Source organism: Mycteria americana, chromosome 12 (assembly GCF_035582795.1).
Source record: "Mycteria americana isolate JAX WOST 10 ecotype Jacksonville Zoo and Gardens chromosome 12, USCA_MyAme_1.0, whole genome shotgun sequence".
NCBI classification, from domain to species: domain Eukaryota; kingdom Metazoa; phylum Chordata; class Aves; order Ciconiiformes; family Ciconiidae; genus Mycteria; species Mycteria americana.
In genome coordinates, this window is record NC_134376.1 from 9,480,579 (window position 1) to 9,503,170 (window position 22,592).

General features: G+C 43.1%; 2 protein-coding genes across 6 annotated transcripts in view; one reads left to right on the forward strand and one right to left on the reverse strand.

The window, feature by feature from the left end:
- LYRM1 (LYR motif containing 1) overlaps positions 1-865 on the reverse strand; it is a 28,490-nt gene extending 27,625 nt beyond the window's left edge. For both annotated transcript variants that reach the window (XM_075514756.1, XM_075514755.1), the window contains exon 1: positions 731-865. The gene's annotated coding sequence lies outside the window, so the exon portion shown is untranslated. The remainder of the gene's footprint in view (positions 1-730) is intronic.
- On the forward strand, positions 842-21,911 carry DCUN1D3 (defective in cullin neddylation 1 domain containing 3). Of its 4 annotated transcripts, none has more exons than XM_075514750.1 (4): positions 842-973; positions 11,808-11,883; positions 16,645-17,177; positions 19,187-21,911. In XM_075514750.1, exons 3-4 carry the CDS (start codon positions 16,747-16,749, stop codon positions 19,668-19,670), a joined length of 915 nt encoding a protein of 304 aa, XP_075370865.1. In that variant the 5' UTR covers positions 842-973; positions 11,808-11,883; positions 16,645-16,746; the 3' UTR covers positions 19,671-21,911. The 4 variants fall into 4 exon arrangements, with proteins under 4 accessions (XP_075370865.1, XP_075370866.1, XP_075370867.1 ...); XM_075514751.1 differs by lacking the exon at positions 842-973 and adding an exon at positions 1,125-1,462; XM_075514752.1 differs by lacking the exon at positions 842-973 and adding an exon at positions 1,514-1,656.
- Positions 21,912-22,592: the final 681 nt, after the last annotated feature.

Consider the following 22,592-nt stretch of genomic DNA (forward strand, 5'->3'; position numbering starts at 1 on the left):
CCTGAATGGTGTATGGATCAGCCTTTGGGGCCTCCTGCCTCACAGACAGCACAAGGGCAGAGGAACACAGGGTCAGGGTAAGGGCCAGTCTATCTGTCCCAGAGTCTTCTCCTGGCTTCTGTGGGGATAGGGCCCTCAGGCCTCCTGGTGACGGGGTGGGAGGACACCCCCCTGACACGAGCTCCAGGTCAGCAGCAACTGCAGGCCCAGGGGAGAGGTTCAGGACTCATTATGCACAGGACCCTCTCCACACCACCTGGGAGCTGGGCCATCCCACAGCCATTCCTGCAGCCACTGGTGTAGTCAGGCAGGCACAGGGACTGGCTGGGCAGCAAGGCCACCACGTTCCTTGCTCTGGGGGTCAGGCCTACCCCGGCACAAGGCAAAGGCCAAGCAGCACAGGGCAGACAGTGGCACTGTGGGTGACAGCAGGGTGGCTGGGGGGCCTGGCAGTCCTCCGCATCCTGTGCGCCACACAGGGGGGGTGCCAGTGCTAAGATGGCGCTGGCGGCCCCCCCGCCATTGCCCGGAGCCGCCCGGCCGCCGGGGGGCGCGGCAGGCGCGGGCGCCCTTTTGCCCCCTGGCGGCCGGGGCGGCACTGCCCCCGCAGCCGGGCGGAACCAACGCGTCAAGCGGAGGGGGTAGGCCAACCCCCCAAGCCGCCAGCCTCTCCCCTCCCCTCCGTCTTCCCCGCGCGTCGGCTTGCTCACTCTCCACCCCCTCTCTTTACCTTCGGGAAGAAGCGCGCCGGGGCCTCGCTCCCCGCCTGCGTGCGGCGGTTCCGCACCGCTAGGCCTCGTCCCCCCACTTCGGTGGGCGAGGGAGGCGGCGACTCGTTGCCCTCCTTGCCCTCACCGTGCGTGCGGCGTCGGGCACGCCGCCTTGCGTCACGGCGCGGCGCCGCCGCCAGCTGACTGCTCACCCCCGGAAGTGATGCAGGGAGGGGGAGGCAGTCTCGCAGGGAGCCGCGGAGGTGAGTGAATTGGACCATGTCTCTTCCCGTCCGCGCCGGGCTGCGGGCGGGGGGGACGGCGGCGGCGGCGGCGGGAGCAGCGCGGGGCTCGGCCCGGCCCGGCCGGCGGCGCGGGCTGGGGGGCTCGGCCGGCTGCCTCGGCCGGCTGCCTCGGCGGGGGCCGCCGCTCTGCCCCTCAGCCCCGCCAGGGCCGGTTGGGCGCTGGGGGCCCCGCGCCGCCGCCGCTGCCCCCTCACGGCTGCCTCCCTCCGCGGAGCCGCAGCCCGCCCGGTCCCCGGGGCTGGCAGCCGCCGGGACGGCCCGCCGGTACCGGCGTGCCCGGCCGGGAGCCTCCCCCGGTGCCGCGGGGCGGGGCGGTCCCGTCCGGAGCGCTTCTCCGGTTGGTGTTTCCTGGGTCTGGCTCCGCGCAGGCCGGTGCAGCGGCTCAGCAGGCGCGCAGCGCTGGGTGCCGCCGAGCCCAGCCCGCCCGTCGCTAGCTCCTGTGCCCCGGTAATGGTGCCGGCTGACTTCGGGCTTTTTTCCGTATTTTTTTATTTTGGCGTGTGCCGTCTGCAGGATCCCACCAGGCTTCTTGGCAAACCACCTCTCCGCGTGCAGCACCGCGTCCCCTCCGGGGCTGAGGAGATCGGCTGCTTTGTTCAAACGCTCTTCGTGCCCAGCCTTTACACGTGTAGCGCTGGAAGGTGTCTATTCGTAGTGTTTTCAGGAAAAAGAGAGATAAATTGTGGAGCAATTGATTTCCGAGATAGTTCTCGTAATCACCTTCTCAAAGCCACTTTTCTTCCTACTTTAGCTTTCACTCCCTCTCCTGAGCGTGTTTACCCTTCCTGGGAAAGCTGCAATCTGCGTTAATCACTCTTACTCTTTGGGGCTGTGGTGGTACTAATGAGCCACTCATAACGACTTGAATTGTAACTTGCATAATCGGTGTTTCAGGCAAATATTGGTTGAAAGAGTATGCCCTTCCTATTAGCGCTGTAGTTGCTGGAAAGAATCATTGATTATCTTTTAAACAGTTAACACTGCTGGTATGCTGTCCTTCAAAATGTTACATTGATAACTGAACAATCTGATGCCAAGTATTGGAATACAGCATTGATCCACAGCTGGTAACTTTTTTTTAAATGGTGATGTCTGCCGCATAATTTAAAGGGGTAATAGGTTAAGTGCTCTAAAAAAGGGGTATAGCTGTACAAACAAAAAGAACAGAACGTTTCTGCCTTACGTTTCTGAAAATTACAGACAGGCTTCACTGGCAGTTGCAGTTGTGCTGCATGGTCTGTCTTTTTTTGGGAAAACAGTTGATCAAAAGACATCTCCTCTAAACACGTTCTTATTATCTAAGAGCCTCTTTGTTAAACAGTTAATGTGTAACTACGGTATTAGTGTTTTATTTGGGCTAGCAATGGGAAGAGACAATGTCTGAGTACTGGTGTTTCTCCAGCGCATCTGAACACTGCTGCATGTTTCCCTGGTAAAAGATAATCCTCAGAAAAGGAAACATAGTCCCTTGGTTAAGATTGCACGTGGAAGAAGAGAAATCTGACTGCACGTTCTTGTCAGTTCTGTAGTTTGTCTTTAAAATCTTCCCCGTACAGGTGTGTGTTAGTGGTCTGTGAAAAACCTTCATAGCCCTTTACATGAAAGGCAGCACGCAGTCTAAAGCAAAGATTTTCTGCACATCAGCAGATAAAGGAGAGCTTGTGATCTGTGTTGAATTAGTTCAGATTTGCAAAGTGCAACTGGCTTTACAAACTTACTGCAAGCATCGGCTCTTGTAATGGTTTCTAAAATTCTGATTATTTCCTAATAGCAAGTTATATGCAGGCATGAATGATTATAATCCTTAAAATATTTCACAAAGCCATTAATGGGGGAACTTACAGCTTTGATACTACTTGGCCGCTCAGTGTGATGCTTTTGAAATTGCTTTCCTCTTGAGACTGATAGCCTGCAACATGATCTGTAATCGGCTCTTGGATCTTTAAGGCTGGGTTAGGTGCCTTCTCTGCACAGTTTCTTGCTTTATTTTGGAGTTCATAGCAAATTCTAACTGATTTGTGTCAGTAATTCTTATAATTTGTTGATCTTGGAAATTCATTCATAATTGCATCTTGCTTCCATTTAGCATGAATTGTGTTGAAAAAAAGGTGATCAGATGAACTGAAGAGGTGGCTTTGAGAGAAAACTAAGAACAGCTGTTTTGGAAGACCATCACTGAAATTAGTTAAGGAAGTATATCTTGAGAAAGAGGGGCTGCCAGACAGTTTGACAGACTTCTAAGACAAAGGGACTTGTTCTGACAAATTTGTGCGTGGATGAGGAAGAGGCTTGGTTCTGCTGCTTTCTTTGGTTCAGCTTAAGGAACAGGAAAAAATCCTTTATGTTCTGTGTATGTGTATTGGGGCAGGGGAATATGAAGTAGATGGAAAGGGGGTGGAAGAATGGGGGATAAACATGACTCTTCTAAACTTGCATTTCCTTATCGCAGAAAAGGATGTAAAGGTGGTTTGGATATAAAGAGATGCACAACTGCAAATTGGCAGGAGTGCGAGTCCCCCCGTACTGCTCAGAACTGGTCCACCCTGTACGACTCGGTTTTCTTTATTGGTGCTGTGGAAGTGTTGATAAATTTAATTTAGAGCCTTGGAGCACTATTAAATCCATCGTGGTGGGGTTTTGGCAGTTTGTAAGAACTTGCAAAGTGCAGAAACAATGTTATTTTTCCATTAGGCGCATGGGTCTGTAGTAGTGAATGTAACAGGAAAACTTCTCCGAGTAAGAAGAGACTGTAAAAATAAAGGCATGGGATGTTAGAAAAACAGTCCTTTCTTTCATCCTCATTCTTAAAAATAAAGAAGGAGCTGAAGATTGGCAGACAGAATTCTTGGAGACTGAAAGAACAATCTGTAAACACTTGAGGGGCTTGGTAGTCACAAGAAGATAAGAGGGAACCCCCTTAACAGCCTTCGTCAGAATTCCCCGAATGGGCTCCTTCTCTCTGGCTGCTTCTCCCTAGGGGTCTGCATCTTATCTCGCTGGCTTCCTTTCCTCTATTTGCCTCTGACTAATAGGCTTTGTGTTCTGGTTACTGGAAGTCTAATAATTTCTTTTGTCTCTTCCCCCTTCCTCCTTTTAAAAATACTAGATTAAATGGCTGTAATGTTTTGCAGATTATCTGCATTGGTGACATGGATTAATTGTATACTTGACTCTCAGTTATTCAGCAGTAATGACATAGTAACTTAACTTGAAACAATGGTAATTTCATGGCAAATGTTCAAGGCAAATGTTGCCTTCTGGTAAAGAGCCACCTGCAATTTACCCCCTGTAAACATATGACACGAGTAAACTGTCTGTGCTAGTTTTCTCAGTGGCTTCTATACAGTAAGTTGTCTCAAGTGTGTCTTTTGAAACAGTCAGCTATCTTGCCCCCCCCCCCCCCCCCCCCCCCCCCCCGCAACTCTAGTTTGAGTCAGGTAATTACAGATCTGGGTTGAAGCCTTCCCGGGGAGTGATCAGAAAAGCCAAGACTTGCAGACGTGCTCCCATCATTCACTTGTACCTTGACTTCGCCCTTTCATGAGATTTTGTGGAACTGCTCAGCTATCGGTAACTGGCTGTCGGTGAGCAAGTCTGAGAGTCCCAGGGGCAGTGATGGTTGGCAAACCGAAGGGGAGCTCTGCTTTCCCTTGCACAAATGCCAGTATTCCTTATGGTGACATAAGGAGGTTCTCCTTGTCACATGTGGCTTTGGTGTTACCCTTTGGTGATGTTTTTACATTCTGATCTCGTTGTTAACCAGAACAGAGCAAACAGGGGAAGAGAAAGTGAATCAAAGCTTCTTGCCTAAAAGATAATCTGAGAATGAACCCATTTAGACTCGTTATGCCTCCATTTTATCCATGTGTCTTGGGGGGCAGCTTTCCAGTCCAATGATCTGCATCTTGAAGGAAGCAGAAAATCTGCATTTTGGGTAAAGGTTATTTAATTGCAATGTTTTGATACTAGAAGAGTGACGGTTAGGGGACTACTTAGCTGTAAGTATTAACTCTTTCACAGAAGTAGGAATACTGTAGAGAAACCAACAAAAGCATAGATGGTGAGACAGGATTCCAGTAAAGAGAACGAGCTAGTATAATCTTCTGGTGTCTCAGAAAGAATAGTTACAAATGCTGTTCTGTCTGTGGCATCTGTTTTGTGAAAGACAAAACTTACTTAGCAAAATGTGAGAATGCTGTTACTGACCTCCTGTCACAGTTTGTTATTCCCAGAAAGTCAGACTGCCAAAGACAGTATGACAGTCATAGTTATTTGTTGTCTCACTTTTCCTATTTAGTGAACATAAGTGGTTTTTTTAAACCAAAAGGATTATGTGCTTCTGAAAAATACCAGTCTTATTTTTGCATCCACGTAGTAGCAGAAAGTGGCAGGTTTTAGTTCTTACTCTGAAATTTTTTAGTGTAATACAACTTTTCCTTCTGCAACTTTGAAACATCTAATGCCGTCAGTCTTATCCTTTTGTTTTAAAATTGAAAGGGAGGGAGAAAAATAATCTTAACGCCTATCATTATGGGAGGCGTGTGTAGCTTAGTAATAGACTCACAAACACAAATGTCCTAGAACTTGGTTTTGGTCATATGCTGACTTGTCAATATTTTCATTACAAATGAGTCTGTACAGAAAGCCTTGAGTACTCTGGATCAGCACATAAATGGGCAGTCTGGAAGTGCCAAAGGTCTGATGTATACCAGCTTCAAGCACAGTTACCTGTGCTTGGAGTTAGTGATTATGTCTCGTGAAGCACAGGATAGATACCTACACACCTTCTGTCTCTTGTGAGACACAGGACATCAAGTGAAACCAAGGATATGTGAAAACTTATTAACAAAATGTGTGTGTTGGTTGAAGCTGCCACCAGATTTCTCAAGGAGAGCTGAGAGCCTTTGTTATAACTGATGACCTAAGTTCAAGTAGCTCCTTTGGAGCTCTTGATACAGTTAAGGTCTGCAGCATCCTTGGTACAGCGTGAAGTGTTAGTGTCATTCACTGTAATAGGGAAGTCGGGACTCAAATCAGTAGAGAGAACTAGGGTCTCTGCAGGTGGCTTTGTGTATTTTCTGCTTTAAAAACTGCAGTCAGTTTAAAAGTCCAAGCATATACTCTTAAAGCATTTTCAGATGCCTGTCCTTTCACTTAGAACAATTCTTTGTACATAACTTAAATATGATTCCAGTATTTATGTGGTCAGCTGGTAATGAAGTTCCTACACAACTGCACGAAATGAGTGATTCTTTTGGCTGGCAGCCTGTAAACTATGTTACACTTACCGAGATGGCTACTGGGCCTTCTGTAAACTCCTTATGAGCATCTGCTGCCAGAAGTGATCTTATGAGGTGGTCTGGCTCTTGTCTTTAGACTTGTCCCTTTCGCTGCCCTGTTAGGCAGCTGTATGGGTCATAGTTCTCACGGCTGCTTTGTGCTGGAGATGGGACGCTGTTAACCAGAGCTGCTGGGAGGACTTCCTTTTTTGTGTGATTGGTGTTTCTTCACTGAGAGCAGTAAGAAATGTAAAGTTATTAACTTACTACAATTAGTTTAAAGCATATCTTATTATTACGGGAATTACTTGATATCTACCTGAATTACATTCAGCTGCACGTAATGGATAGAGGTGCCTCGGCCACTGCAAGGTGAAGTCTGCTAGCTAAGCTTGGTGCAAAAGAAAATCTGTGCGCGCTTAGCTCAGCTTAAAAGTAAATGTTTTTTTCCATTGCAGAGCGGATTGTAGACTGAGGTGGTTTTTCAGAGTTTTCTGGTTTGGCTACAGGATAGTTGCAGTTTTCCGTAGATTAATTTACGGAATGGACTCAGGGTAAGGACATTTGTAGCGCAGCTACTTTCAGATGCTTACAGCGGGATGCATCTGTGTCAGATATCTGAGGGTCGCAGTTTCAGTTGGTCCCATAATCTGCCGTTTTGCTGTAGAGATGTGAACTGGTTGTGTCTGAGCACAGAGTAGCTCTTCCCCTGGCATGTGCTGCTTTAATTATTCATAATACATACCGAGGTGCTAAAGGTCTATCATGCTGTGCAAAAGTTACAGTGTACCCTGGAAAAATACTGAAGGATTATTCTTTTACACTCCTTTACACATTAAAGGGAAAAAACCCACAAACCCTCATTAGATGATGATTTGCTTTTTGTAAGTGCTGGATCTTGAGAGTTGTATGGCCTTTGACAAGGATCTCAGGGGAGAGGGGGAAGATTGATAGTTTTTAAATGGATGGAGATGAATTGCTCAGTGACCGAAGCTTTGTTTTTTGAAGGTGGTAGATTCAAACTCATCCAGGGTTTGAGTTAAGGTGCAGTGAAACAAACGAGTTTGTTCATGTCTAAGTATGTACGAGGTAGGGAATCAGATGGAATCTGGTTGGGGTTCTGGTTTCAGCTTTACTGAAAACTGATGGCATGATCTTGAACAGCCACATCGTTTGGCTGTCTTGATTTCCCCTCTGCCTGTTGTCTTGCTCATAGCCTAAACAGACTTCTTAAAGCAAGTACTGCTGCTGTGTGAATTAGTTCATTAATTTATTTACATTATAGAAGCATCGGAAGGCACCCTTCTAAGATTATATGCTATTTAGCTAACTGGACTTGGGTTTGCTCTGTGAAAATACAATAATCCTAACAAATCATTCCACCCACCTAATAAAGTAGGACGAAGCACATAATAGGAAAGGATTTAAAACTTTTTAATGGGGCCAAATGGAAAAACAATGAGAAGTAATCAGTAAGTAAGGTATTGTGTGGTTAGAGAGTGTAAAAGAAAGGGAGGGATTCGAGGATGATCCATGTGTGTCTTCTGAAAAAGCTGCTTAAGGAATATGTCTTCCATGAGAAACAGTAGTAAGGTGCCTTTACTCTCTCTTTCCCTATCATTTTTCACTTTATTATTCATTTTTTCTTAAGCTAACCTTGTATAATTAGCTGCACACAGTGAACTACAGTCCGAAACATCTATTCCATTTTTTCTTAAGACTTCTTGTTGGAGTTTGAACATGAAATGTGGTGTCATGCCCTGCATCTTAGTAGGATGCTCTTCAAGAGTGCTGAAAGCAGGCTTCTTCTGCCCAGAGTTTTGAATGGAAAAATCTCCCTGGACGTCCCAGCCCTGGACTTGAAGTTGACAGCACACCATGTCGAGGTGCAGTTGTTTGTTAAGAGATTTTTGCCTGCTTCCTGGTGACTGTGGAACCTCTTCTGTGAAGAGGTTTGGTGATAGCTCTGGTTCTTGGCACTGAGAAGTGGCCCAGCATTATGGACTGTAGACATGGTGAAGCACTTTCTGAATCTATTGTTACTTGAATTTTTTTAGATATTTTTGCCTCTGTCTTCCCTCCAGGCTAGTTAAGCATTTCCAGTATGGTCTTTCTCAAAGCAGTCCACATCTTATTTGAGAAAGTATGCAGGCTTCCAAAATATGCGTTGTCTGGCTTGGTTTTCCCATTGACTGCCATTTAGCCTTCTGCCAAGTGGCAGCCAAAACTCTGCATGGTCCCTTTTCATGCATCTGTGTAACTAGCTTCTACTCTGATACAGGTGTGTTCTGTAGAGGCAGACTTTACCCAGTTTGATCAGATTTCTAAATCTGGTTTGTTTCCGAAGCTCAAAGCGAGGTTAATCAGAAATAGTTTGTTATCCTGATTTGGAACAGGTTGACAAAGTTCCCATCTGTATGCCCCCAAAATCATAACCTGACTGTAGTTCATTGAAAGGTGCTTGAACTGCAGGAAGCCTGGCAAACTAATAATTCATTTTAACTAATTGCAGCAGGACTTTCCTGCTTTTAGACTTCCTCTTAAGTAACTTTGCATAAATGTATTTCTGCAGCAGAGGTGCGGAGCAGATCTGTGTGACAGACTGGTGCTAGCACAGCACTTGGTTAGGGATGTGGTGAGGTGTCTTCTGGGCTAATGAAAGCCCATAATGTGCCCATTGTGCTGGAGCCAGAGTGCTTTTGCTGAGGAAGTTTCATTGCAGGTTATGACTTGAAATAAGCAGTTTCCATAATGTGATGGCTTTGCTGACCAAAGCTTCCTTTATGCTTTAACACTTACGCACCAAGCGCTTTGGGTGCTGCAGTATAAAACTCTTAACTGCACAGTAAAATCTTCCACATGCAGAGCTGACCCTCTCAGTTTCTGCCTGCTGAAGAGGGGAACAATATCACTAATTATTCACTGATTCCCCACAGAAAAGCAAAGAAAGTTGCCTTTTGTGAGAACGCTACCAGCTCTTACCCCTGGAAGAGCTGCTGAGGACGTGTCGAGGGCGACAGCAGCTTTGGCGCTGCAGTGTTCTGCAGCGTGATCCTCTGTGCACCAGTGCGCAGGAGAGCCAAAGTCACAGGGGGGAGTCAGACACAGGTGCAAAGAGAGACAGGTGAGCAAAACAAAGGTCTCCATAATCCTGAGGGTGCATGCCACTTGCTTATTTATTTTCCCAGTGGACTTCGAGTGGGATTGCTAACGAACGATGCAGGCTGTTTTCTGAGTTATTGTAGCATGATGCTCCTCCTGCGCCGGCAAGGGGGGATGCTTGGTGATCATAGCATATGGCTATACCTTGTAACCCTGACCCAAGGACTGAATTAAAACCTGTGCCACGGAAGTGTTGATGCTTCTTTCCACCCCTGCCACAGTCACTTTGCGTGATTTAGGGATTAAGTCGGCCACAGCGCATTGCTGTGCTATGATAGTCTTTAAATACAGACTTGAAGAGCTTGTGTTTTTAACTGCTAACTCATACTAACTTTTTATTCCACATCCCATAATTGTGTTATCACGGAGGTTTACGCTTGTACTACTACATTAAAAATTAAAAAAAGGTGAAATGGGCATCTTGGTAGAATAAAAGTAGTAAGAATGGGGGAAGAATTGTAGCTGGCGGTTCTAACATGTTAAAATTTCTGGCTCTAGACAGTGTGTGTACAGGTTAGCCAACATGGAAACTACTTCAAACAACCTGAAAAAGTTTGGCTTTTGCTGGGTAGGGCTGAACTCCATCAGATTCAGCTTCTTTTGAACTTGAAATAAGTGTTTTCTTCCAGTATGTGCTGTAGTCAACTGGAGATGTAGATATGGTGGATCATAGATTTCTTCCAAAGAAATACAAATCTGTTTGAAAAGTAGTTAGTGTGTTGCATAAAGTTGTCACGACAATGGTTTTTAAAATGTGAAGTGTAAGATGTTGCCTCTCCTCTATTTAAGCAGGCTCCTGGGGGAATGAGGCTGCACAGCGCCCTGTGTCCCTCCCGTCTCTTCTTTTCTCCCCTGATGATTTATAAAAGGAATTATTTAGCTGCAGGGGGCCAAAAGAAATTAACATAGAAGTGCCAGATGTTACATTTTCTTAAATTCTTGAAATTCATGGGATGCTATGGTCAAATAGAAAGAGATCCAAGCTAGTACTTCCACCGTGAGAGAGGCAGGAACTCCTGTGTTCCCCTACACATTTAAGCTGGCTGGTGGCTGTGCGCCCGCACAGGGCGGCCCTTTCAGCAGGAGTGTGTGCTAAAAGAGCTGTGAAGCTGTCGGGGGGTGTGTGTGTGTGTGTTTGTGTGGAAGATGAGGTTTGGAAGTGGAGGATATAAATCCAGAGTGAAGTATGCTTTTTGGACTATCCATCTCAAAAGTAAATGCCCAGAAATGGTTCAGTGGCGATACATTTTTGCTCTGTGTGTGTATTGCGGCCGAAAGTACCACTCCACAGTTTCTAGGGGTTTTGAAGTGTTGGATGCCTGTTTCCCTGGGCTTTTAAAAGCTTTTTTAAAAGCTTTGATCAGAACTAGGTTTTATTTGTGGGTCAAATTTGTTCTAATCCACATATAGGACTCAAGTTTGGGGAAAACTCAATTTATGTGGAGATGGGCATGTGTGATAAGAACTTGTTTCATGGTTGTCTTTCTACATCCATTCCCTACTTTCTACTGAACAAACTGATGTTCCCACTTGTTTCCTAAGAAGCAGGTCTCATGTAAAAAGTAAGCATGCAGAAAGGTAGCTTTTGATCACCTGCCTGCTCCCTAGATCTACTGAGAGCTGTAAACCCAAGACATTTTAGTGTTTCTATTAGTATGGTAAAGCAGAGGAGTTTTGTCAGAGCTTTCTTGTCCCCCCCCCCGATCAGATACAAACAGAAGTGTTGACTAGGTGCTGTGGTTGTAGCTCTCGCTACGCAAACCAGACATACCTTTGTCTGTCGTCTTCAGAGCTTCATAGTTATATAGCAGAGCTGGGAATTTAAGAGAAGTGAAGTTGCACCAGCTCAACTGAACATGGGAAAACAAACATGGAAAAGAATGTGCTAGAGAATGAAAAAAAGAGAATTACTTGCTAGACCCAAATTATGCTTTGCTAGGTAGCAGCTGTCTGGCATTCACAGATTAAACAGCCGCTTAGCTAACATGCATTGACAATGGTAGCATGTCCTCTGTTTTGCTTTGAGTGCATGAAATGAGGAATTAACTCTCCCATGCTGAAAGCCGTAAAAGTATCCAGAAGTGTGTGTTTACTCCTAACAAACATTTGAACTTGTCTGTTGTATTCAGTACCTGATCTATGCTTTATATGATAATACAGAGTTAATGGTTTTAATGCTACTTTATAAGTCAAAAAGTGAAGTAGTTTTATAAAATGACTCTTTCAACAAATGGATTTTGGCTATGAAGGGTTTTATTAAATGCATAGTCACTTCTGAGGGATTTGGTGCATTTTAGGGTTTTCGTAGCCTCTTCTAAATGTAAAGATTTGTGTGGTCTTTTGTCTTACAGCATTCCATGTGGAACCCAGGGAGCCTGAAGGAGGCTGTGAAGATAGTGGAATGATTCCCTGTGTAGCTGAAACTATGTAAGTGTTAGCTGTTTGCTTACAAGATCATTTGCCCAGCATCAACTGTTAGAGCAGTGATTGCTTCTTGTTCAGTAGTTGCAGTGATCCTCTCGTGGCTCCCCAATGGAAAGCTGTGTGTATCTGTTCTGAGCTGGAAAAAGATGGGGCACCCATGATACTGTTCTCTACTCTCAGCTGTTTTAGAAGTCCTGTATCCATGTCCACTAAAAGGTAGATAATGCATAGTGAAATTCTGTAAAATTCTGACAGGCTGTGCTCAAGAGTTTGCAAAAAGTTGAGGCTTAGTTAAGCTCTAGCAATGTTGTCTTTGCTTTAGCTAGTGAACTGCTACTTGGGAAGGGATTTAGTGGTTGGCTGAGCTGTGTCCCCTTTTGTTACGACATTTCCTAAATTTGTCTTTCAGGTGTTCTTGAATGTATGGAGGGTTTTTTCCTCTTTTGATACTTTCTGTGTTTTGAAACTCATTGTAAATACCTTCTGATGCAATACTTTATTAAATGGCGTAATGTGTGGCTGTGTTTTATTATTCTCTGGATGTATCCAATAATTTCTATTACTACAGTAACGTCAGTCATTGAAGAAAAATACAGGGTTACTTAAATATTTCCTTTGCATCTTCTCTCCTCCTGCCAGCTCTCCCCCACTTCAGTGCTGCTGTTTTCAATTGTGCCATGGTGTGCTTGTATGACAGAATTATTACTGAGTCACTTCGTTGTTTTTGCTCCCTTCAAATCTTGGGTTACGTGTGATCTGGTCACTTGAAAATGGAGAAAACCTAATTTCCTTACAGCACTTAAAATAAAACACCAAAAAACCCTAAAAAAACCTTCCCAAAACAAAACAAAAAGCCCCACCAACGCATTAGCAAGGTCTTCCCAATCTTCTCTAGGTTTTCCGTTTAATGTATTGGGCAGTATGGTTCTACACATCCTTTGTTCTTAGAGGGTGGCTTTCCTTTAACTGGCTGTATTCACCAGCACTAGTCTTCCTGTGTTTCCAGTTGCTTACTCCCTTCTAGAAAGGAGCAGAGAACATCATTGTCGATCTCTGCTTTCAGTTCCTGTTATGTGGAAGATGGCCTCATGGGCATCTTGGTGATTCATATTTACTGTAGGTTATTGCTCAATACTTGTCTGAGTAATCAAACTTCTTTGGAAGTACTGCATCCTGTAGTGCCGAGTACGTTCCAGCCTTAGTCCTGAATTTTGATCTTTTTTAGTAGAATGGCAAAACTAGTAGTCAGCGCTGCCTTTTGTGTCTCGCTGTTACATTGTACAAATCTGTTACAGTAATTTTGCTCTTGGGAACTGATCCTTTTGGGAATTGGTGCTTTACCACCAATCCAGTATAAACCTTTGGGTACAGGAGAACTTTATGCTTGTAGTTCCAGATCCAGCTGGGAGAAACATCTCTGCATGTCCTTGTGCGCACTTAACTGTAATCGGCATGACCTAGACATGACATTTGCTTTGCTCTACAGTTAGATCAGTAGCTCTGTTCGCTTTCCTGAGAGTGCTTTTTCATACTCCTTGAACACAGTTCAGTGCAGCTCCTGATGCTGCAATTGGATCCTCTTTCCAGCCTTCCTTAACAAAAGGGCCGAGTTCTCCCACTTGTTTCTATCTCCTTCCGAGGCTCTTGTTGCTTTTATGCCTTGAAACCTGAGTCATGTAGGAAGCGGAGGTGACTAGTAAGTGAAGTGGATCCAGCTCAGTGAAGGCATTTTATAAAAGGATAACTGATGGAGCACCAAAAGACTTTTCTCTTACAAAACCAGATATATGCACAAACTGCCAGCAGATGCAGTCTGACTTTTTTTTTTCAAGCTGGTTTTGCTATTTTTGGGGTAGAATGCTTCAAAGTATCTGGCATGTGGCATCAAGTTTCCTGTAGTAGAAAAGTGAGGAATTGCAGCAACTGTACTTCAGTATCTTCTAGTGTTTATTCATAACGAGTAGGATTGTGCTCTGAAAACCTCCTTGGCAGGGAGGAAGGAAGAACTCTGTTACTGCAGGGAGGAGCAGCACTAGCAGAGCCCAGGCAGTGGCTGTTCAGGAGCAGCACTCGGCTCCTTGTAAGGCAAGTAGGTTGGAGTACAGAAAATGTGTTTTGTTTTTTTTTTTATAGGGGTACGCTGCTTGGGACACGGTTAACTTGCACTCTATGGGTTAATGTTACTGTGCTCTCCGGGGATTTTCAGAAACAGCTGTTGGGATGCTTCCTCACGTACAGGTGTTTAATACTGCTGGCTGACCTTCCCTCTATGTATTGTAATGCTGTCTTTTCATGACAGCAAATGACAATAAACCCTGTCTGTTTCATCATACTGGTGATGTCACTTTGTAGACTTGAATATTAGATTGTTATCATCATTAATACAAGCAGTTGCTTTAGAAGCATGATAGCATGAATCACTTCCGTTAGGAAAATTTATGGACAGAGTATGTAAGTTAGTCTCGCAAACTGTCTTTTTTTTCTTTTTTTTTCAAACTTTAAGTTGGGATTCCTAAAGTGAATTGGATTCATAGCTGTCCATTATGCTGCATGTGATTTGACTACTACCAGCTACTTTAGAGGAAAGTACCATTCACTAATAGGCAGCTATTCTTTAACCTGCCCATAGGGAAAAGCTGTTCTGAATCCCCAACAGCTAATAATTGGTGTTATGTGTTTGAGCAGAAAGTTTTATAAACTAGCTAATCTCTACTTTAACTAGTTTTTACTCAGGATTTTTTTATTCTGTTCCTTTACTTGCATGCTTCTCTCTAAAGAAAAACTTAGCCAAAGTAGTGTTAGCTGCCTTTGAGAAACTGAGAGAAGAACAAGAATTAGTGTAGATTGAGCATTTGAATTCTGATTAATTTATAGTGGGGAAAAAAAAAGGAAGGCTGGTATCTGGGAGTTAATCTAAGCAGTAATTTACACTGCCTAATAACATCCTGTTTGTTTTGATGTAATGAAAAAATGACTGGTGTGGACTAGAGAAGATGATGTTGCTCAGACGCGTGGCAGTACTCTGCAATTCACAAAGAGCTGTGAAGTACTAAGGACGAGTGGAAATGTCTTTTGGGTTGTTTATGTGGAAATGTATATTTTAATGAATCCTTTAAAATACAAATGAATAAGAAATTATTCTTGAATATATTAAATTGAACTTGACTTGCCTGTAAAAATGGTGCTACAAAGTTCATCTTTAATCAAAGGATGTACCAGATGTTTGTTCCTTCTGCTGCTTAAAAATAGGTTTTTGTTAGTTTTGTTTGTGGGTTATGAGCTTAAGAAAAGGGATTGGGGAGGGCAAGAGAAGCCAGGTAGTTGAAACCAGCATCTTGCCTGTTGTAGTTGTACTGGCAAAAATACTTCTCTTTTTTTGCTCATGAAACTGCACATGTGCTGTTTTGCCAAAACAAGTATAATGGCTGAGAGAAGATTTATGTTTGTAATCCTAATATCTGGAGAATTCATCTGCACTTGGTGCTGCTGTTCCAAGTTGGTTTACAGCTTAAAACAGGGGTTTGGTCTCAGAAGAGCTTTACCCAAGAAAGAATACAGAAAAACTGACATGACATCTATTTTATTTCTTCATTTTTAATTTTTATCTCTTTTCTTTCTTGTTCTAATTCTGTAACCTGGAAGCAGTAAACAAAGACAAGGCAAACCCAATTTTTATGTTTGAGGCTTTTGCCTAACTGACAGCGGAGGTGAAATGCAAATAAGTGGGTAAAGGAGGAATATGATAAGCAATTGCTTTCTTGGAGTTGGTATTTCTGAGAAATGGACTGTCCATGGCGTGGCTGCATGCTGATAGGATAGTGTCAGAGTGTTAGTTTGGTTTTAATAGGGAAAATTTAAGAAACCTTTTCTGTGGGTAAAATATCTTTTCCAAATATGCAAGGCTTTAACATTGTGATTTGTAAAAACAGAGTATGATGAAATCATTTTGGCATTTTAATTTTGATTTTTTTTTTTGAAAAACTGAACTGGAATTACTACTTCTTATCTGCATGTGTGTCTGTCTGAAAGTTTCATTAAAAAGGCCCCCTCCCCTGTCTGTCTCATTACCTGAAGGGAGGAGCCCACTTGAAACAATGAATAATTCCTAAACACCATCTTGTATGAAAAGTGAGTGTTGCCTCCTTTCTGCAAACATGCTCTGTGTATGTTTGAAGAATAAAAATTCAGATTCCAACCTCTGTTTAAAAAAAACCCTCACAACTCCCCCCCACCCCCCCGCAAAAAGGAAACGCCACCTCCCCCCCCGAAACCCCTTTTTCCCATTTGCTGAAGGTACAGTCTAAATCTACTGCTTAAGTCTCTGCCAGGTTGTCCCATCAGTGCCCCGTCCCCCCCCACTGCTTTGTTTCAGTGTTTTATATTCTATATATAAAATGTGGGTATACTTTTAAAAACCATTTCCTTTAAAATATTTCTGGGTTAAAGTAGTCTGTCTTGATGAAGCCTGTACATGAATCAACCTCTTTGTAACCTATGTTACAGTAAGAATTTTAGGAATTTCCTTTATTAGGACCCGTTAGTATACTGCAGCCACTGAGTGAGCTGCATTGATTTCTAGGTAAAACAGCCTGAAATTACCTGAAATTTATGGCATATGCCAACCTTCTGTACACTAGTCCTTTTCAGTACGCAAAACTTAAATATCCTGAAGTCGGTCTCTTACTGGCGAGTGTTATCCCGCATTTCATGCTTACAATATTCTTTGTGGAGAAACAGAAATTTGACTCTGAAACTGTTTTTCAGGTTAGTTGACTGCCGCTAATGGCATGGTGAGATGTGTTGAAGAGCAGCTGCGAGGGTGTCCGACGGCAAGGGGACTGCTCTAAAAGCTGGGCTTGCAACATCATGGGCCAGTGTGTCACGAAGTGCAAGAATCCTTCTTCTACCCTTGGCAGCAAAAATGGGGAAAGGGAATCTGGCAGCAAGTCGCATAGTAAGAGAAGTGCAGTCCACAAAGACGACCATGGTTCAGCTTGCGGGAAGTCTTCAGGAGATATACTTGTGAATGGGACAAAGAAAACAGACGCTGCTGTAGAATCTAGTCAGCCTCCAACATTTTCTGGAGATACAAAGAAAGACTCTGTTTCCAGCGCAGAAGAATCTTCGCTCCAAAGGATCGGGGAGTTATTTAGGAGGTATAAGGATGAACGGGAAGATGCCATACTGGAAGAAGGAATGGAACGATTTTGCAATGACCTCTGTGTTGATCCCACTGAATTTAAAGTGCTAGTTTTGGCTTGGAAATTCCAGGCTGCTACCATGTGCAAATTTACAAGGTTAGTTCTTGTAGAACTTGTAATTATTTTCATATGTTAAAGTATATCCTGTCATCTGTATGTTGGAGAGACAGCCTCATTAGCTTCACTTATTTCTTCTAACACTTGCATTTTGATCAAATTAATTCCTACCACTGTGGAAGGTAAGCTTTGTATTGTCCTCTTTTCCCCTTGCCCTCACAGTGGGTTTCAGAATTGAAAATGTGTTTTTGGACATTATGCTGCTAATGATGAGCAGTGTAGTGAGATTCTGTAGACATTCATTTATTCTTGATTTACCAAAAGCAGTTTTACTGTATCCAGCATTATCTTGGTGAAAGATAATTGGACACTGAAATTAATTTTTGCTTTAATGTGCGATTCCTTAGTAATTGCTACCAACTCTGTTGTTATTCTGTGAAAGAATGACAGACTGCTTCCTAAGCATTGTTCCTGCCCAACCAATGTTATACTTAATGTCTTTTTTGAAGTGTAATCCTGTTAAAGCATAGAGAGGGAAGGAAACGCAAGGTTTTTGACACTGGTAGCTGTTTCATACTGGCTGACAAGTGATTGGTATTTAAAGTGCTGTCTGTCCTTCTGGACAAGGGGGTCAGTCAGCAGGCTTATAGCATATGTGATGCTATAGGAAACGACAGAATGGCTAAAACTTACCAGGAAAAACCAAACAAACAAAACCCAAATCCGAAACTACAACAGCCCCCCCCCAACTTTGATAATCAATGTCCAGGTAAGAGCAAGTAAAGACTTCCTACAGGGACTTGCTGAGAGAGAATGAATTTTTTATTTTTTGGTCTATTTAGATTGGTTTGAGTAATGCTACCTATTTCTACTTAGCTTATGACTTTCAAAACTACTTTGGTGTTGTGAGCCTTGAAGCAAGCCTCTGCTGTGCACTGAACACAGATGGCTTTTCCAGCATCTTCAGAGTCTTTGTGGATGTGGGTGTGTGTCAAATGGATGAGTTACTCTGGAATGCAAATGTGGATTTACTAGAGGCTGGTGGTGCAAGTATTTGCTAACATGGTAAAGGAATTGCAAGTAGTATCTGTGATTCTGCACAACCACCATGAGTTTTATTAACATCGTTTTGGTTTTCTTGGAGAGAGGGCAAATCTAGTGGTGAGAGGTTACCTTTGTTTAACGGCACACTCCATGATATGGGTGTTGATCAACTTGTTCCATCAAGGAAAGCAATGCGGTCTTCTGTTCTCCTGAGTGCTGCCCCATCTCCTGTCTTCCCTCCAGCCCGTCCTGCATCAGTCTGCTGGCTTTGGTTAATATTGGCTGGTTATAACACTTGCTCATGAGCGTTAAAGAAATCAGAGCTAACCATCTACCTACTTGGCTAGATGATTAGTAGGCTAATTAGAATAGGACTGGTGCTTCAAGCAGTGTTTATACGTTGCATTGTAGCCTGCGTTGTGTGATGCTGTGCTCTCTTCCACTCTCTCGGCAGGTGCCTTGCTGACCATCGCCATTGGCACCCTTTTTATTTTGCAGGCTGGAAGAGCAACCAAAAACCACAGGAAAGCCACCAGTGAACTGCTCTGTCCCTTGAGAACAGCTCGCCCAGAGCATGGGCGTTTAGACATGGGCAGTATTGAATCAAGCTGGTTTATATATGGCGCTTCAGGGTGTAAATGTGGTGTTTTCAAACATTTGGCATTTCTTCAGTGGTAAATTTTATTCACTTTTTATTGTGAAAGGCACTGGATGTGGTATTATCGAGTAGTCAGAGAGCCAGACAGCAAAATGTCTTTTGAATGCTAACGGTGCCCCAGCAGATCTGAATGGTGTCTGTGGTTCCCCAAGCCATGAGAAATTTCTTGGAATTGTCTCTCCTTCCAGTAGCTCCCATTGCCAAGATTTTTGTGCTACTTGGGCTGAGAGCACACTTTGTCTTGTCCAGACAACCCTCTTCTGATTTGGCCTAGCTGAACGGAGATGGGAAGCACATGAGGTTGGTGGGAAGCGCTCGCACTAATTTCTCTTCTCTTGCTTAATAGGAAGGAGTTTTTTGAAGGCTGCAAAGCAATAAACGCAGACAGCATTGACGGCATTTGTGCAAGGTTCCCCAGCCTCTTAAACGAAGCCAAGCAGGAAGATAAATTCAAGGATCTCTATCGTTTCACCTTCCAGTTCGGCCTGGACTCTGAAGAAGGACAGAGGTCGCTACATCGGGAAATAGCCATTGCCCTTTGGAAGTTAGTCTTCACCCAAAACAAGCCCCCCATTTTGGACCAGTGGTTACACTTCCTAATCGAGAACCCCTCAGGAATCAAGGGAATCTCCCGGGACACGTGGAACATGTTTCTAAATTTTACTCAGGTGATTGGACCGGACCTTAGCAACTACAGCGAGGACGAGGCCTGGCCGAGTCTCTTCGATACCTTTGTGGAGTGGGAAATGGAGCGAAGGAAAAAGGAAGAGGAAACCAAATGTATTACGTCTTCGGACACAGAGGGCCTGTGTGCGGAGGAACAGACTTAGCGGCGTCGACGCAGCAGTGACGAAATCAACCTGTTGCCCTTCATGAAATGTAAACTCTGGATGTTTCTGGAAATTACCGAGGCTCCAGATTTTTCTACTTTACACCTTTTTCTGCCTTGTCTTTGAAAGGGCTCTAAAATGCTGTATCATGTTTTAGGCACTTTCTTAATTTTGGTTATTCCTTTTACTCTTGCCCTGAAATATTTGACCCTGGCTACAAGTTAAGCGTTCTTGGGGGTTTTTTTAAGACTTCAGATTAGTATAAATAAGTCTGATATTTCTTGCACAATGTAGATCTTTTTAGTTAGGTTAAATTAACATTGCTAAATTATACAGTGCCGGATTAAGTTTTTCATACTACATCTGTCAGGGCAGGTCTGTACTGTGTGTAGTGCTGTTTACATTGTTGAAATTTTAGGCTGTAATAATTTTAAGGTTTTATACCAAGATGAACAGCAGTGTTAACTGTTAACTATAAATGCATTAATCCCCTGGTAATAAGGCTCTAAAAAACAACATAAGCAACAGCTTTTTGTAATATGGCTAATTCCCACTTTAAGCTAACTCCTAGCGAATGAGTCCAGATCATTCCTTTTTTTTGGAGTTTCAAACTCAATGTTGGGATTGTTTTATAAAATTACTGTACCTGTCAGTCAACTGAGTGGTAGATGACGATTTGTATCTAAATCTCTTACACATCACATAATAAAAGAGCAGTACTACCTCAGTTTTATTGAAAGTGGACTTCTTGATGGACTTCCATTTTCTCTGGAAGTTGTATTTTTGTGGTTATGTGAGAATATTTTTACTTGACTAAAAGAACCAAAGGTTCTGCTTCTTAAGTTTGCTAAACATTGACAGAAGCAACACACAAACCCTAAGTCTTCAAGGAAAACTGTGGTATAATTCTGCTTTAATTTGTTTGATTTATACCTAAAGTATTATCTTACTTGTCTGGCAAGCACAGTACTTCTATGTGAGGAACTATCTTTTGCATTAATATTAAAAAACCAGTTTTTTAAAACCTATGTTTAATTGCTAAATCGCAGTTAATACTCCACACTTTCTGGAGCAACAATATCGGCATCTGATGACAAAGTGAATTCTTAATGTGTTCTTAATGACAACAGTGTAGATGAGTCATTTTTAGACTGATTTGATAATATTTGGATAGGAGTCAATTTATTATTTTACAATGCCTGTATTGGGACTATTTGCCTCTTGAAACTGTTGTGACTTAAAGGGAGTTTTATTAACACTGGTTGAAACTTTTTTGGTTATTGATGCTACCTTTTTTAATTTTAGTATGTCAACTTTTTTACACCTTTTGGTAAAAGGGATGATTGCCAAGGCTTTCTATAGAGCTAAGTACTGGCTTAATGAATTTGATACGCTTCCATTACACACCTTTATTTTCAGAGCTGCATTTCAGGATCATAAACCAGCTTCAATTAAAAAAACAAACCAAAACAAAAAAAAAAAACCTGGACAGTCATCCGTAGCATCCAATGGCTTTTGTGATATAAGGGTTTTAAAGCTAACGGGAAACAGGTTTTAAGTGGCGAGCTTGTCACTGGATCCAGGATGGCATGCTTTGCACATCTGCTGTGCCCCAGAGGGGTTAGCAGAGAGAGGAGGAGGATCTGCCTGAACTCTGTCACTAGCTTTGCTGGTGTGCAGCCTATGCAATAGCTTGGGTCTGAGATCATAAATCACTAACAAAATGTGGGTATTGAAAACTGTTTAAGAACAAACCCACAAGCCACAGATAGCATCTCTTTCATCTAATAAAAGGAGAGTTTGGTCCATGCTGCTTCTGCAAGCTCTTGCTGGGAGACATGTTCAGCTGTGGAAAACAAATGTAGTTGTTCCAGACGCAGCTGAGTCTGTCCCTTTGCAGGAGGGGAGCCCTGAACTTGCTGTATTATAGGAAAACGTACTCAAAGCTTTGTCCTTGCTACTATAACCTTCCGAGCTACCATGGCACAAGCACTGTTTGGCAGCAAAACTTTATTCTGATTTGGTGAGCAAAGCAGGCCAAAGCACTTGTGCTGGTATAACTGAATTTATGGTGAGACTTTTGCTGGTGCTGTTATTTTAAAAAAGGAAAAAAAATTCCCCAACAGAGGCTACTTTGTTAGCAAAAGTTCCAAATGGAGACCTGATTTGATAGTAAATGAAGACTGTATTTATAAGTTTGAGACTACTCATTCATTCAGCTATTAAACTATTTGTTCCTCACTTCATTTTTTTTTCCTAAAGGGATTTTAAAATGTCCAGAGTGTGAAAACACAACTATTCAAATGGATAGCCAGTGCATGCACATGCACACAAAGTCATGGCCGTGGCTGCTACTGATTTATACACCAACCTGCGGCAGGCCTGAAGGATGAGGGATAGAGCTCTTTAAGGAGGGTGTTTATCTTGTCATCTGAATGTGGATTGTAGTAAGGAAATAAATTTGTAGCACTCCAAGGCTTAGCCCATTTTAGTGCATCAAATGTAATACAGCTTCTTTTTAAAGACGGTGGTGATGAATATACAGGAAGGGAAAAATCTTATTTCCTGTTGGGGAAAGGATGTACAATTCCCAGTGGCTTAAGTCCCATGCTTTCAGTACGAGAGGACAGCCTTGCTCTTGTTGTGCTGCTTTCAGCAGAGCAGGAGCAACTCTACCTGTTGGGTAGAATACTTGCAAAAATAGCCAAATGATCTATCTAGCAAAGTACCATTTATTTTTAGCCTAACTTCATTTTTTTAATTGCCATTTACAGAATGCAAACCAGACCTGTATCAGTTTTAAACTCCTGAACCAGGAGCTGAAGGTGCCACTCTTTGCTGAAAGTGAGAGGGCATCGGACCTTCCCTTGGATTGCCTGGTGATTTTATGATCCTAAACGAGAACAGACTGTACTCTGTAAT